The 15498-nt window shown below is 41.6% G+C and overlaps 1 protein-coding gene across 1 annotated transcript in view; it reads left to right on the forward strand.

Annotated features, from left to right (window-relative positions):
• T265_03125 (hypothetical protein) overlaps positions 1-15498 on the forward strand; it is a gene marked incomplete at both ends in the record, with an annotated part of 30239 nt that overhangs the window by 909 nt on the left and 13832 nt on the right. Inside the window, one exon of the mRNA XM_009167530.1 lies at positions 14374-14653. Coding sequence (XP_009165794.1) covers positions 14374-14653 — 280 coding nt within the window. The remainder of the gene's footprint in view (positions 1-14373; positions 14654-15498) is intronic.

The following is a 15498-nucleotide window of genomic DNA, read 5'->3' on the forward strand; positions in this document are numbered from 1 at the left end:
CCTCTAAAAGTGATGCCAAAGTAGGTTGTGGTGCAACTGATGACAATGGCCTGTTGATTGACACAAGCAACGGGTTGTTGAGCGCCCCGGAAGTTTAAGCTTCATGCAATCCTCTTAGGGTTTGGTGTACCGACTTTTAATGTGTGAAGCATCCACACCACAGTAAAACCCAGCAAGTCCTTTTGACTTGGGTGTCATCCTTTAGGGATTTATTGTATGAACTGTCTTTGTCAATCGTTGTTTTCAATGTGAACAATGCACCGACATAACCACCCTGTTTGACGAAGTGCTTCGAAAAACCACAGGCTTATTCACGATTTTACCCGAAGCAAAACTACTTAACGTTTAGGTATACTCGGGTGCTATCTGTGTGATCAGTTCTTCTAACGTACTACCTGTCTCCTGGGCTTTTGAACCGAGTTTTCCCGTCAGATGCATACCCAAGACAAATGGGGTAAGTTAAGATGGGCGCTGCTTGGTTCGTGTCTTTGGAATGTGAAATAAACTGGATAGATCTGCATCTAAAGCCGCCCCGCGGTTACCATTCGGTTGACCATATTTATCCAAATAGAGCATCCAACGTGGATGTCAATTCTCGTGATCGATTTCGTGATACACCTGAAGGACGGCTCCAGACGCTTCAGTAACTTGTCAGATGAAGAGAAGGTTTATATTTTACTCCGTCCCGTCAGCTCAGTAATGACCTGTTGTTGCTGGCCGTGAAATTTGTAGAATTCTCATAGATATCACTTTCTAGGCGCGATTGTTATGGTCAGTCATTGAGCTTCATTCAGAAGTGCGCCTTGCGGTCAATAGCACCTTTGGTTCTTAGACCAAAACCAGTAGGACGACAGTGAATTCCGGGTTTGCGTCATTATCGAATGAAGAGTCATGGCTATAATACTATCCCAATTTAACTCTAAGGAAGTGTTATTTCAACATGATCAACTCAACTTGAAGGGATTTTGGACATCAGTAGTATACCTATAAATGTGCGAACTGCAGACAGAAAGGTCGCAGGACGTTTCGACTTGAACTTATTTCTATGATTCTTTTATAATGACTCACTCCACAAGGTTGTTGACTGCCAGCTGTACAGCTGCACAGCAGTCAAACTTGATATCGCATATAGTGGGTACTCATTGGACCTGCGGTGGAATGAAACAGGATAAAAAATTGCCCACTCTCGGTGTGGACCTTCAGTATTTAATCAGCAGGAGACTCTTTCCTGTGGATCAAATTTTCCATGAAAAGCACCACATCTACGACCGGCAACTTAAGAGGGGCTATTCAGTCTGGCCTTCATGTAGACTTTTATCTGAGATCAGATCAAAATCAATAGTCGTGTTTCTTTCGCCAGATTTTGTGTCGTAGCCTCTCCCTATCGGTCTCTGACTGATTCACCATGCTGAAAAGTGATTATTCCATTCAAACTAATTCACAAATGCATTCACTATTCGTGACGCATTAGCTATAAGGTTACTGAAAACTCCACTAGATTCCTAATGCAAGTCATAGTTCAGTTTGACCCACCCTTGCCAATTTTTTAAAGGTGATAACGCAGGTTTTTCTTCCCAGTCGTGGTAATCGACAAGGACAGAATGACGCTTGTTGGGACCGCAGCCCAAATACACAATCCTTTAATATCAAGAAGCCAAATGCAAATGAGTGTGGATGGGTTGATCAGTTTCACTTGGCCAAACGACTTAGTCTTCAAGAATCAGTTGGGAGGTTAAGTATTCCAGTCTTCCTGGGGATCCGTAAGATGCACACTAATGCTGGCTCCCAATAAGGCCGAAACAGCTGTGAGGGAGTTTTTTTGGCGTAGACTGACTTTATTCACAGGATGAATTCTCCACTTAAATTAATCAGTAGCCAAGTACGAAATTTTGTAACACGACAAGTGCCAAGAAGCAATTTATCTGCGTTATTGAAAGCGTTAGCTAAACAGGTGAGCCTAACTGAGAAAATGAATCACCGTGTGAAGTCGCCAACTAGTTGCCTGATCCAGATACTGGTAAGCACATGAACCGAATGAGGATTGATTATTCTGATTCCTGCGTTATTGAAGCGTTAGCTAAACAGGTGAGCCTAACTGAGAAAATGAATCACCGTGTGAAGTCGCCAACTAGTTGCCTGATCCAGATACTGGTAAGCACATGAACCGAATGAGGATTGATTATTCTGATTCCTCGGAGTTGATATCTTCCAATGCGTCCTGTCCACTTCATAGACTTCATGTTTGAGGCCAGTCTGCCAAGGGAGTCTGTTTTTGTGCGTGCATCATACAGTATGTATGACGTACCGGTTAAATGACCCATGTTCATATTCATAAACGTTTTGAGGGAGATTCACGACACGAAAAGACAGATTTTTGAGTAAGTTGAGTTGTGCAATAGATTGGGGAGAATAATGTGACAGTGGAAAGTGGTAGTTTTGAAACCACGTTACCCAATAGGATTATCAGGCGATTTGTGGTTGCAGTGTAGGGGTTTTACCTTTTGTCAGCAGTTCAGACACTGTTTAAATATGCTCTCAACAGCTATTGGGCAGTCATATGGATCTGTCTTGTTCAGTCTACAAACCCGGATAGCACGACTGCTGAGTTGAACAAACCAACAACAGCTGCCACTTTGAGGGAGGGCGTTACGATGCTTCATGTATAGATAGCTTTTATTGGACGAAATCTGGAGTAAGACCAAGTTCTTCGGTATGCGTTTGTCACGAAACAACCTTATGCGCATAGGTACGGCTGGGCTAGCCTTGTACATAAACGCAAATAACCGCAAGTGTTGGTACAACGTCGAGGTATGGAGCTGTGGTGTCGGAATTGAGACGTTTCTCCGCCCTAGATTCACCAGCTGCCAGTCAAGCCGGAGCGCAGAATGTAGTTTTACTTTCGTGCTACTTTCGTTGTTGTAAGTAGCAAAAAGGCGTAGAAATATTCTGCACTAAGTAAGTACCCAGCTTATAGTGATTAAGTTAGGGCGCCCTTCAAAGAAAGTATTTGAGATTTACATCCAGTGGTGAAAACATCAAGCACGGTACCGGACTTTAAGTAAGTGTACACAGAATTCGGAAGTCGAAAAAGGTAGATTTTTGTGGAAAGGGCCTGAGAAAAAAAACTCCAACACAATAACAGGCTACATTCATCCGAGGAAAGCAGAACTAACCCGACTGGCTGAAAATTCTCATCTATCAGTCAAGAACAAAAAAATCAAGTACTTTATATCTGACCAGTTAGCACTTGTTATGGGTTCAATTCCAACTTTTCAGGCCTATCAGCGTGACATTCTGTGCACTATTGTTCGGCTGCTCATGCGCGATAGTGAACATGTTCATATACAAATATATACAAATATACATATATTTTCCGTTAATTCGTGCATGTAGTTCATACCAGCGCCACAAGAGGGTGAAAAACATCACTATATTTTGGAATTATTCACAATAAAGTAGTTCTAAGTCTTCTAACCGATTTCGCCCGTTCATTCGAAAAGTAAGTTTTACTCTTGGAGCAACACTAGATCGGAAGTAGGCCTCTGAATGCTGTTCACGTAGGCTTTTCTTCAAAATACATATTAGATACAACAGGAATAGCCTGCTCTGAAACACCAGTTCAACCAATGTTTTATTTCTGCCGAAGGGATATGGCAAAAACCTCATGGACGAGTTAAGAATAAGCTCTACATGTTGACGACTGAATGAACAGATTAGATTCAAAAGAACAACCAATTTATGTGTAATAACCCTTGAGAAAAATGATTTCCACCAACCAGGACACTTGTGTGATGGAATACCCGTCAGAAAGCGAATACCCCGAAAGCTACGATGAATGCTCAAAAGGAGTATGTGACAATTAATATGAAATGTCTCACGTTATTTCTCGTGGTACCCATGTCTTTTGGCCATATTGTACTTTCTGAATAGGCTGGCAAAACCACAAGGAACCGGAAAATCGGAATGAAGAATCGTCATCTATGGAGAACTAGGCAACTAATACGAGGTTTCAATGTGATGAATCCCGGTCGGCTGGCTGGGTAAGGTCACTACAACCTTCGTATTTCAGGTGGAAAATCGGGCTACTATCGAAAGAACCACAAAAAGTGCCCAAAGAGAAATTACGAACAGCCATCTTCGTCTTTCATTTGGACGATTGACTGGGTGAATGGAGGTAGGGAGTAATTTCGTCATTTGACACATAGCTTGTTTGCTTGTTCAGCTTCCGGAACACGGCTTCGTTATGGACGTAACTTTCGTTTCATCTGGTTTCAACCTAATCTTCATTGGAACATGCAGTAGGATTGTTTACAATACGCTGATAAGTTTTGTAGGAGGTTGGCATACTGCATCAGTTGATGGAACCCACATTACTTGCCTATCTCTGGTAACCCGCTCCGAACCACAGGTGACGTTGGATGTACAGTAACTTCAACAAATACACTCATTTGCAAATTTGGTTTTCACGGGAGACTCAATTGAGCCGCTCGATTATGATGTCTTTCAACTGAATGTGCTGCATCAGACCGCCTCATACTACAGCAGGTATCACAATACATTGTCTAGACGTAACTTAACCTCGTGAGTAGCCCAGTAACTTGTTTGAATGGGATATTTGAACCTGGGTTAAGGTAAATTTTCTGGTGAAACACGTTAGCCGATCGAACAGTGACAGGCGATCGCTTTCAAATATTGTTAGACATAAAATTCAATGGATTCGTTGGCCAATGGAGGATCAGGTAGGAAAGTCAATCAACATACAGCAACCACCAGCAGGCAACACAAAGGAAGCAACCTGAAGAGAGTTGCACGATTTTTGTTTTAGTCCAGTCCCATCGCATCATCTAGTTACATTCAGAGATAAGCTGTCAGTTGCTGGCCAGTAGGGTCGATATAGAGGAAAATCCTATAGAACTTGGCCAGACGACACTTCACACATATGTTGTGATCCAGATTCCAATGAAATATAAAAACTGCCCACACGGTGCTGTCGTGCTGAGTGGTGAAACAGCTTCCGTGTGTTTGTAATATCGAAGACATTTGAACCACGCAAATAGACTTCGAGATAGTTTCACTTTCGGTGAAAAGGCGGATTAGGAAGTGAGTGAAAGTGAGTAACAGAGGAATACGGACCAATTCAAAGTATGTGTTGACGAAGGAAAGAAGTGAATTCACGAAGAAAGAACTTACTTGATAACGCGAAAAAGCCTCAAAAAATAGCGCGAAATTTTGGTCATATCAAGTATTAGATTATGTGAATGGCTGTTTTGTGTCCATTTGGTTATCTGTAGTTGAAAACCTCTCCTGCTGGTCATGATGGTAGTGATATAAGCTTCCGCTCGTCTCTGTTTACTTAGTTGTAGTTTTCCATTAAGCTCTTTCTCTTTATAGGGGCTTCATTGCTCTTGCTGGGTCATTTTGCTACGTCAATCTATATTTCTCGAAGTGCTCTCTAAACGAAAGTTTTAACATGGCCGAATTAAATGATCCCAATCAATGTAGCACACACCTTTAACCAATATATACCTGTCACACCTCGTTAGAAAATTTTCCACTCCTCATAGAGTTTGGCTGGGATTTCTGGGTGTGCAGTAGATAGACCTCATCATATTTTCTTGATGGTATACCAGAGATCCTCCTATCGTAGCAGTCCTATCGGCATCCATGAATTCTCTCCAATTTAATCATGATCATTTGGTGTACTATTTGCAGTTGTTTAGGCATGCGATACATGTACTTTATGGTTGATGTCCTCAGTTGCTGAATGCAGTGCAACTGAACTTCTACTGGGATTCGACCCGCTCTTTTATACTCCCACTGGTTGGGGGGGGGGAGGGGAAAGAGAGTCTGTCCAATAGATTTGTGTGCAGCAATCCTGCGGTCTAGCATGAGCTTCAGAAGTGCCTGAATACAATCGTTTAAATTCTGCTAAGTGAAGGTTTCCAGCACGGATTTGATGGAGCGGTTTTTCCTTTTAACTTGGCCATTTCCTTTTAGGTGTTATAACGTCTTACGTGTTTCATTACTCCCACTGTTGGGGGGGGAGGGGAAAGAGAGTCTGTCCAATAGATTTGTGTGCAGCAATCCTGCGGTCTAGCATGAGCTTCAGAAGTGCCTGAATACAATCGTTTAAATTCTGCTAAGTGAAGGTTTCCAGCACGGATTTGATGGAGCGGTTTTTCCTTTTAACTTGGCCATTTCCTTTTAGGTGTTATAACGTCTTACGTGTTTCATTTGTTCCAGTAATGCTGCACGGTCCCTGCGGGATGGCATTCTTTACATTGGCCCAATAATCATAATGTAGTTTCCTGGAAACATAACAAAGGCACATTATTTGATCAACTATATTTTTGGAAAATAGCAGAGCATGTATTAACTAATGTATCCAATGACAGTCATGATTTACTAGTGCCCCTATGAGGTTTTGAGCAGGGAACTAATGATGTCCACGCCCCCACAGTCCCATTTGGGTGGCTTGCCTTGTTCGGCCGTATTAGACCGTTCCCGCCTGAGTAGGGTTCCTGGAATTTCAGCAGAACTCACAAAAGTTACACCCCTCGATGTTTGTGGGTCGGTCGGAATGTTGTCCCGACTGTAAGCTCAGTTTTATTTATGTCGCATTGACGAAGCTGATGATGCAAATTACGTAGGGTCTTGTCTGATTTCGAGGGGCACAATTTTGATTGTATATGCTGGTCAGTAATGGTCAAGTGGTACCATAACGACCATTGAAAGCGTACTTTGCGGCCATTTTTAACCGTTTCTTTGCTTGTAGGTCCTCCGTTTTTCGTTGAAATTTAGGGAAGAATAATAGCCATTGCAGGATACGTCTGCTGGGTCTACCGTCAGGTTGTAAGTTCACCCTTGCCATGTACTGGGCAGTGCGGTTTGGGCAGTAACTGTGGCTGTGCAATGATTTCCTCGATAAGGCACCACACATTTTGTCAAATACCGCCTGTCTTGCTATTTCCGTTGATGAAAATCATCCCAAAGAAAATGCCCATAGCTGTGGCACTGTTATCTTCTTTTCTATGGCATAAGGATCTGATGAAAGCATCCCAATTTTCCGGCGCTTATGGGGGCATACTTACCCTATCGGTCGTTTCCCTTGTTTTCGGAATTTTGGGGTTTCCACGTGTTCCATGTAGGATCGGTAACTCAGATGATGACGCTACAGCCGCATATTTTTCTGTTTTTCTTCCCAATGTTGTTCATTCAAATGGGGTCACTAAAACTGTAGTGTGTGACGGGAGAATTGAGTTCAGAAAAGTAGGAACACTAAGAATAACGCAATGCAAATATGACTCAAATACGAAATTATGTAAGCTATGAATTATCTGAGATCTGTTATCCGAGCGCCGCTCGATTTCCGTTCACAGCTACCATAAGAATTAGAGACAGCTTCAACCAAAGGAATAAAGTGAGAATACGGTGCCAACCGCTTATGCAACTTCGAAAGTGTCGCACAGGATGATCAGAATGCGTGTTACTCGATGAAAACTCAACGTAACACGAAACTCCAACGTTTCTGAACCAAGAAGTCAGACGTCACTTTTAATCAGCTCACATTGCTGCTGGGTACTTTTCTTGAGCATCAGCCTTCTTGACGGATAAGTTTGTAGCGGACTAGGACCTAATCAGCGTGTTCGGATAAATTAACAAGCAAAAGTAACCAATGCAAAATCACAAAAATCACAATAGGAAAGGAATGAGTAGTCAAATGGGGACTCACGAATGCGTAGGTCCAGTAGTCCACTACACTGATCCAAATGCAGTAACTGGCTGTGAAAGGAAAATATTCACTCGTCGAGATTTCCTGCAGATGGTTCCGTATGAGTGATATATCCCACGGTAGGAAAATTATTCACGGCTAAAAAAATGTCACAGGGATTTATTGTGACGTTCAACAGTTGACACAAACACAGAGATTTAGTCCCACTGGTTCAACAGTCAACAAACAGTTCAACGGGCGTAAATACAGTCGTCCAGCAAGAAGTCAGCAGGTCGCGCCGGAAAATTGTGTATTCGTAACATTAAAACAAACGTCATGATACAATGTGAACGACAGTTACAAAGTGTGGTTCAAGTTCAGGAAGATGGTAAATGTGATAACGGATTACAGACACTACAAGTTAAAGGCATCAAGTATGCAGGCAAAACATGTCAAACCTAGCTTTCCTGCCTTTCCCTGATTGGTAGGGTAGAATGTTAGTTAATTAAAATGCTCGTAGATTGTCTACATCTCTAACCTGCCGTGTGAGGTAGTCATCCGCAGGACAAAAGAAGTACGCCGATGTAGGCAAGTCACCTGAATCCAAACTGCCATTCACCTTTTATAATAACTACACATATGAAATGGTCTCATGATCGGAGATGGGTTAATATAATTCAGTTCAGTTTGCCTGGGTTAGTCACGATAACCTCATGGAATCAGCGTGTCGTCTCATAAAACGTTAGCTTGCCCCATTGATTTACGCGTTACTGTAGATGCGCATACGTATGATCTTATCATGTGATGTTGGTAGTCATATTTCACCAAACCACCATGCGCCAGGAAAACTCTTCCACAACAATTTCGAGTTCAGGATAAGGGAAGGGTAGTATTTAGGGAGCAACCTTGGCTGTGAAACATAGAAAGTCAAATCCGGAAGTTAGAGAACATTCAAGTAGAATAGGAGTTGTAATGGGAGGGATCCTTTTAAGTGGGAATAGTGTGCATCCGTGTATGTACTTCGTTTTTTTTACCTACGGTGAGTGTCCACGCAACCCTAAAGTAACCGTTCATCAGCTAGCACAACTACGTCCTTTAAACTTAGCCGAGAAATTGCAGTTCAATACTGTCAAAAAGGGTGAGGTTAGTAGACTTTGTTTGTTAGCTTTTCAAAATCAGACTAACCAATTTTTTTCCAAGTACAGTGAAGCTGGAAAAAATGTAGTCCTGAATATGAATAACAATGAATATCTTCTTGTTAGGCACCTACTCGATGCGTGGCCTTGTTTTACTGTGCTGTCGTGCCAGTTGTATTCTCTGGCGCGAAATCAGAGCGAACAAGACACACCCAGGTTCATCTGTAAGTGTGTGGTTTTTCTTGTATCTGTGTGAATCGATCATCCTTTTTTATTGATCTTGTTCTTCTGGCCCAACCGGCTTGTTTATTATGTGATCATGAATCAATTTTGTCTAAGTTTATTTGATAACATGTAGTGGATGGTGAATGGTTTACCTTCGACTATTGGAGTACAACACCAGAATGTGAGAAACTGAATAGTGCAAGGTGGGGTGCGTCGGCTGACGTAGAGCAGACTAATAAATATCTCTCATTATAAACTTATTTGCTGGACTGATTGGAATACAGAAAAATGCTCATGTAGCTATGCATATGTTCATACCTTCTGACAACGTATTTTCAAGGGCGATGCTTTTTCGTATGAGGTAAACCGTCACAAGAGCCATTCCCTTTTGATCAGTGACAAAAGGCTTGAACCGGATTTATTTTTCTTCAGTATCTGTGTCAAAAAGCAGGAAGGTATGGATGAGTGAATTTACTAATACTGATTCCCTACATGCAAAAAACACTTTCATATTCCGATTCTCCAGGGTTTTCTTCTTTTATTCATCCTGTGGTTGTAGTGTGGACATCAAATCTTCCAATTCAACAACCCAGAAGAAACCACTTTAACTTTATTTAGCTACGTGGACACCTGTGGGTGTTAGTTTTGTTCTAAACTATTTCCGTCTGAAAAATTGTGTTTTCTATCACAGATTGCTACACAGATCTGTGATAGGTTTCGGAATGTGAATTTATGTCACACACAAAGACTTCTGTATTTAACGAAGTAGTTCAGGAAATATCATTTTATTACAATGAGCTCAGGTTTCTTACCGGAATACTCCACTCCCACATGTGAGCACAAAGTCCAATGGACTTCTAGTTTTTCAGTTCTTCTATGTGTTCACGGCATTCGATTGGTGCTTCATCTCGTGCGGAAATGCAGCTCCACAGTTGTCCTAGCAATGTCTGAGTGAATGTCAGCTGACAGGAATTTGTGGACAGTTGTTTGTAAGTCACCTATTCGGTGAATTTTGTACTGATTACTTTTTTGCCAAGTATCGGAGGCATAATAGTGTAAAAGTGTTTCATCTTCTACCTCATTCATATATTTCAAGCCTTCCTCTTCTATAGCAAGTGGGTACCCCGTTGCGAGTACTTGCTTAATGCTACTGCATTCGAGTTCTTATGTTGAGAGACTGTCAAAAAATAAACAAAAGACAGATTTTATCACACTCCAATACCCTCTTTACAGACTATCCAGGTGAAAATGTACAAATATACGAATATAAATGATCGAGAGCGTTAGTAGTAATCTGATAACAGATCTTATTGTTTGGTTTTGAATAAAGTGGCCAAATTTTTGTAAGAATCTGGCCTACTTTGGGCTTTGTGAAGTTTAAAAGGCGTGGAGCACTTTCTCAACGAACTTCACATCGAGGGTCTGTGTAAACAGTGCAGATGTAAGTACTGCATAAGGATGGCTTCCGTTGAGTAGCGTTTACGAGACGACGAACAAGAGAAATGCGTCCTTCTAAGGTCACACAAATAAGAAAAAGAAGCAGTGAAACCCATAGACGATTGTGAAGAGAGTGGAGCAGACGCAATTTTTGTAAATAGGTGTGATTGATGCTCCACAGTATGCCAACTTTGGTTGATTGTCGACTCTGAAAGGGTACTTGTGATGTGAGAGCTAACGGGACTTTCGAACAGGGCTGCCCGAAAATCTGGAGTAAAACAGGTGGCTTGAACTATGCTTTACTTATTCTGACGTCTTCTGTACGGGAAATGGCGAGAGGTATATTTCTCATATCTGCTTCTCATACATGCTTTGAGATGGGTTACACAGTTGGGGTGTGTCTTCGAATAATAATTCGGAGGGCTTCTTGTTATTCGACTTATAGTTAAAACGCCTGGGTGTCATATACAGTTTGTCGGTGCTAATTCCTCTGACGTGCATGATTCTGTCAGATTTATAGATCGAAAGATATGGGAAAAGTACATTTTCGGCGGAGTATACTTTTGCCTGCTGCACTACATGGTGGCAGGACCATATCCAACCGTGAGGAGAAGCCAAATAACGAACGAAATTCAAGTCTTTAAGAGTTTTCCAACAGAATATGAACGCCAGAAGTTTCACTTCATCGTCATTTGGTTTCGTGATTCAGACTATGTGAACTGTTGCTGCTGAAATGCCTAGGCCTGTTTTGCCCAGAAATCAGTTCATGTGATCAAGGCGGACATGACTCGGGGTTATGAACTTTTCTTTTTTTTACCACACTCATTTTCATAAGGATTTATTTTTCATGAGAAACCCAACTTAATCAATGCCGCACCTCTCGGTTATGATATTCTCCGAATTAATGTGCCGCGCGAAGGGCAACTGATGTATGATTCGGTACGACATTCGAGATATGACAGTATATTTTCCTAAGGGACAACCACCAATAAGATTGCTGCAAAGCAGATTGGTGTGCCAATGATTGTAGTTCGCAAATTTTCTGCAATTCGCTTTCAAGTAAAACATAAGGTTGATGAACCCTCTGGAGCTGCACCTACCTGATAAGACCCAAGAATGGCCAAATCGGTCGTCGTCCGGTCGAAAGGTTTTCGACAACTTTGTGAGTTGTGTGCTACGTCTAAACAGCGATTTGTTGAATATCGTCCCAAGTGATGCTTGAGACAGCGTTGTGCAGCTTATTCAACTGAAGTCTATCATAAACGAGCAGTCTAACTGGGATTCAGATTAGTCACCAGTGAAAACCAAGTTGGCATGCAAATGAGTGTAGTTCACTGAAAAAAAATTCTTAGCTCGAGAGCGATGTCCGCCTACCGCTGTCATGGAGTAAACGAACTTGTTTCGGGTTGGAAGGACAAGCTTGCATATTTCAGCAGCAAGAGTTCACATAGTTTGAAAAAGGTAATCAACAATGAGATTGGACAGCACATGAGGAGTCGTTTGACCTATCATCGCGTTTGGCAAGTTCATATAAGCAGTTATAATCATTTAATGGAAGGAACCGCACCATAGTTTGGCCCCAATATGTAGGCAATGTCGTTTCCCGTGACACAACTCGTTTCCAGTAGTGAATTAATGGCACCAATGGCATTACCAAATCTCTGTGACCTCATATCAATCCGGATGATCTACTTACTGACCATCTTACATTCACTAAACTACAATTTCTTTTAGTGCACTGACGGGAATCAACTAATCTAAAGACAGAACGCGAAATCTGTGAAAAAACGAATTCTATTTGGAATTAATATTCAAGCCACCTTGAAATTTCCAACACTTCCCAAACGAATTAACTCGCCGAAAATTCGTGATTTTCCTTGCAGGCTTTCTCAAGTATGCATCACACCTATATGTTTGGCTTCTTTCATTCTCAGCACTAAGAGGAGTTTACTGCGGAAACGAACGTGATATTCAGTGCTGTTTATAGCTTCGTATAGCCCCAGTATACTTGTTTCACCTGGTTGGTTGTGTGCTGAGATGTGACAAATGCAGGGACAGTCAACTCTACAAAGATTAAAGAGAAGTCAGCTGTGTTTCTCTTAGCAAACAAGTCAGTTTTACGTAAGCATTCGTGCACAATATGAAATTTTCTAGGTGTTGAATAGCACAGTCCAAGCAGATTTTTTGCCTAATTCCAGGTACACATGTGGAATGTACACATGTGGATGGACGATTTTAGCATTTCCATAATCTTCCTGTAGGAACCTCACGAAGAAATTTAGGACATTAACACGTTGTATCCGTTTAGACTCCTACCACGTAAATGTTGCAACTGTCCAAGTTGTATGTAACCGCGTTTTATAGTACTTGTATTTTCTTCCAGGATGGAGACTTTGTTTCCGTTGAAATGATTTGGCTTACTAGGAGAATCTTTAACAACGGATTAGGTTACCTGAGAGAAAGTGTTTACAACCGGTGCCTTCGTATTCCCTGAATGAACGATGTATTTTAGTAAATATGAGGCTTTTCCATGTATTTGTAAGAACATCAACTTTCACATTTTTCCTTAGAACACCCGAATTAGATTCAACGATATTTTAACTATTTCGGAAGAATAATCGGACCTCCACATCCAACGGGATAATGTACGGAGATGTGAGTGACCTCTCCTTACTTCGATATTGTTTTGCCCCTAAAGCAATGTCATTGAGTTTTGACTCAGACATTTCACTGAGTTCAATCACCAACTCTCAGTTTCGTTGGTTAACGAGTAAATTTATTTAACATTCTTATCCGCGTAGTTCTGTATGCACCATAGAATGCAAGTTTTCTGAGTAGACATTCACATAAATCCGTGATACTTTGGACTAACGACAACCACAGAAACTGAGCTTTATTCATCGCTTTATTTGTCCGAATAAAGGATGATAAAGGAAAGCTGATTAAATCTGCAGTGATTTCACAACAGTCCATATTCAGTGGACAGGATAATCAGTGTAGTCAACGCATTAGTTTACAAATATCTGCTCAGACTTCATAGATTCGAAGCCAACACATCATACGTTTCTTGAGGGAATATCCGTTGCTCATTTAGCGAAACTAACCATCGTGGTACCTTCTACTTGTACCTCGTCGTTTATCGAGATGAAATTACAGACTGTGGCCTTCCTTGGGAAGAGATCACCCTCGGATAGTTGGTGCAAAATCTTCCCTGACTGAAGGAATCATTTTTAACTCTACATGTAAACCTATTTCCTGTAAGTTTTTCTCATAAAAGCTAGCTGCAATATATTTTGCATATTTAGGTTCGACAATAATCTTGTTGTTCTGGTCGCCTTGCGTAGGGCCCTAATAAACGCGGTGGGGACTACCACACTGAACAGTGAGATATCAAAGTTATTCAGACGAAACAGAAGAAATCAGCAAGCAGACACCTAAATAGGGGGACTTGTGTTTGTTCAGTATGAGTCTGGAGGACGCACGAAATTTTTGTTTTCGGGAAACCTCGCATCTTAGGCATTTGAGCTCCAAGTGGCGAAAGTTTTGGATACTCGATGTCGGGTGCCGTCATTTAGTCCCGACAGTTGGAGATTTCTGGTGAACTGTTTTCTGGTTGAACAACTACTACCAATATATACCATCTTTTTATATCTCCCCGAATCGACCCCATAAATGGGTTAGTGGGCACTTAAGTCCTGGAGAGCTCCTGAAAAGAAGCTAACCCAGAAACGCTAATAAAAATTAGATTTTGCTGAAAGATTCTAAAGACGGAGTGGTGAACAGCTGCAAATATATGTAGTCACCTATAGTTATGGTCGGTCGGTATTATACTATGTTTAACGCTGCACGAACATTTCGCTCCAGACTGCTGCACAATCACGCAATGGTTACACAGCTGGCCTTCCACCGCAATGCGGGGGACATGAACCTAGAACAATAAAACCTGACGCTAAGATGGGATCATGGAAACTCCAACCTGACGGTGGCTATAAATACCCGGAAACGGCTTTCGGTGTTCCGATAGCCCCTGGATGTCCACTGGCCCCGGGTTCTCTACCCTATCCTGATCTACGCACAAGCGGCATGCCATTTCAACCAAGCGGTGAAGGATACTATCCAGATGGTTCACAGCAACCGTATCCAGGTAATCTGTATCCCGATCAAGGAAGTGGTGAACCTCTCCCATATGGAAAGCTTCCTGTTCAGCCCGAATATCAGTGAACCATGGGAGGACATTCCAGTACTTTACCCACTATCGAGTAAAACAGCAACATGGTCCATAATTTCTGTATTACTCCATTGATAGTCACGGTGAGAAAATAAAACATGAAATTTAAAGACACGTGATGATAGCGTGCATTTTGCGGAGAGTACCACCTAACGATAGCACAACAGAAAAGTGGCTCACTTTGCTACACCACCTTCCTGATTATGTAAAGTTGTGGATACAGTTGAAACAGGCAGAAATAACAAGTGCCATCATGGAAGGATTAAGTGAACTCATATAGTCTCTAGAAGTCTTATTCTACAGCTTTAGCTCAACCCAGGTAGCATGAATAGAAATAGCACATGCTTCCGTTGAAATGTGCAGAGAGAACAACATAGTTTTGGGATGAATTCAGTACGCAAGTAACAAGTAAGCAAAAGACATGGGAAGGATAAAGGAATTTGCGATTTTTTCAAGGAGGCATCTTATGAGCACGAGAGGTATGGTAGGATTAAAAAACAATTGGCATCAAGCAATCGTTAACAGTGTTCTGCATGTGAAAAAAACAGCGATGAGGGAACAGTTAAAAATGAAACCTGGAAGGAAGGAATTGGAATTGTTGCGAGAGTCGAGTAGTTCCAGGACGGGATTAGAAAGGAGACAGAATAGGAAGACGTAATGTACGCTTTAATCGTCTAATAACTGTAGTACATGAGCTGAAAATAGAGTAAGAATCACGAGTTAATGGGTTATGCAAATGTATGGGTTATATAGTCATGACA

This window comes from Opisthorchis viverrini (genome assembly GCF_000715545.1).
Source record: "Opisthorchis viverrini unplaced genomic scaffold opera_v5_42, whole genome shotgun sequence".
NCBI lineage: Eukaryota > Metazoa > Platyhelminthes > Trematoda > Opisthorchiida > Opisthorchiidae > Opisthorchis > Opisthorchis viverrini.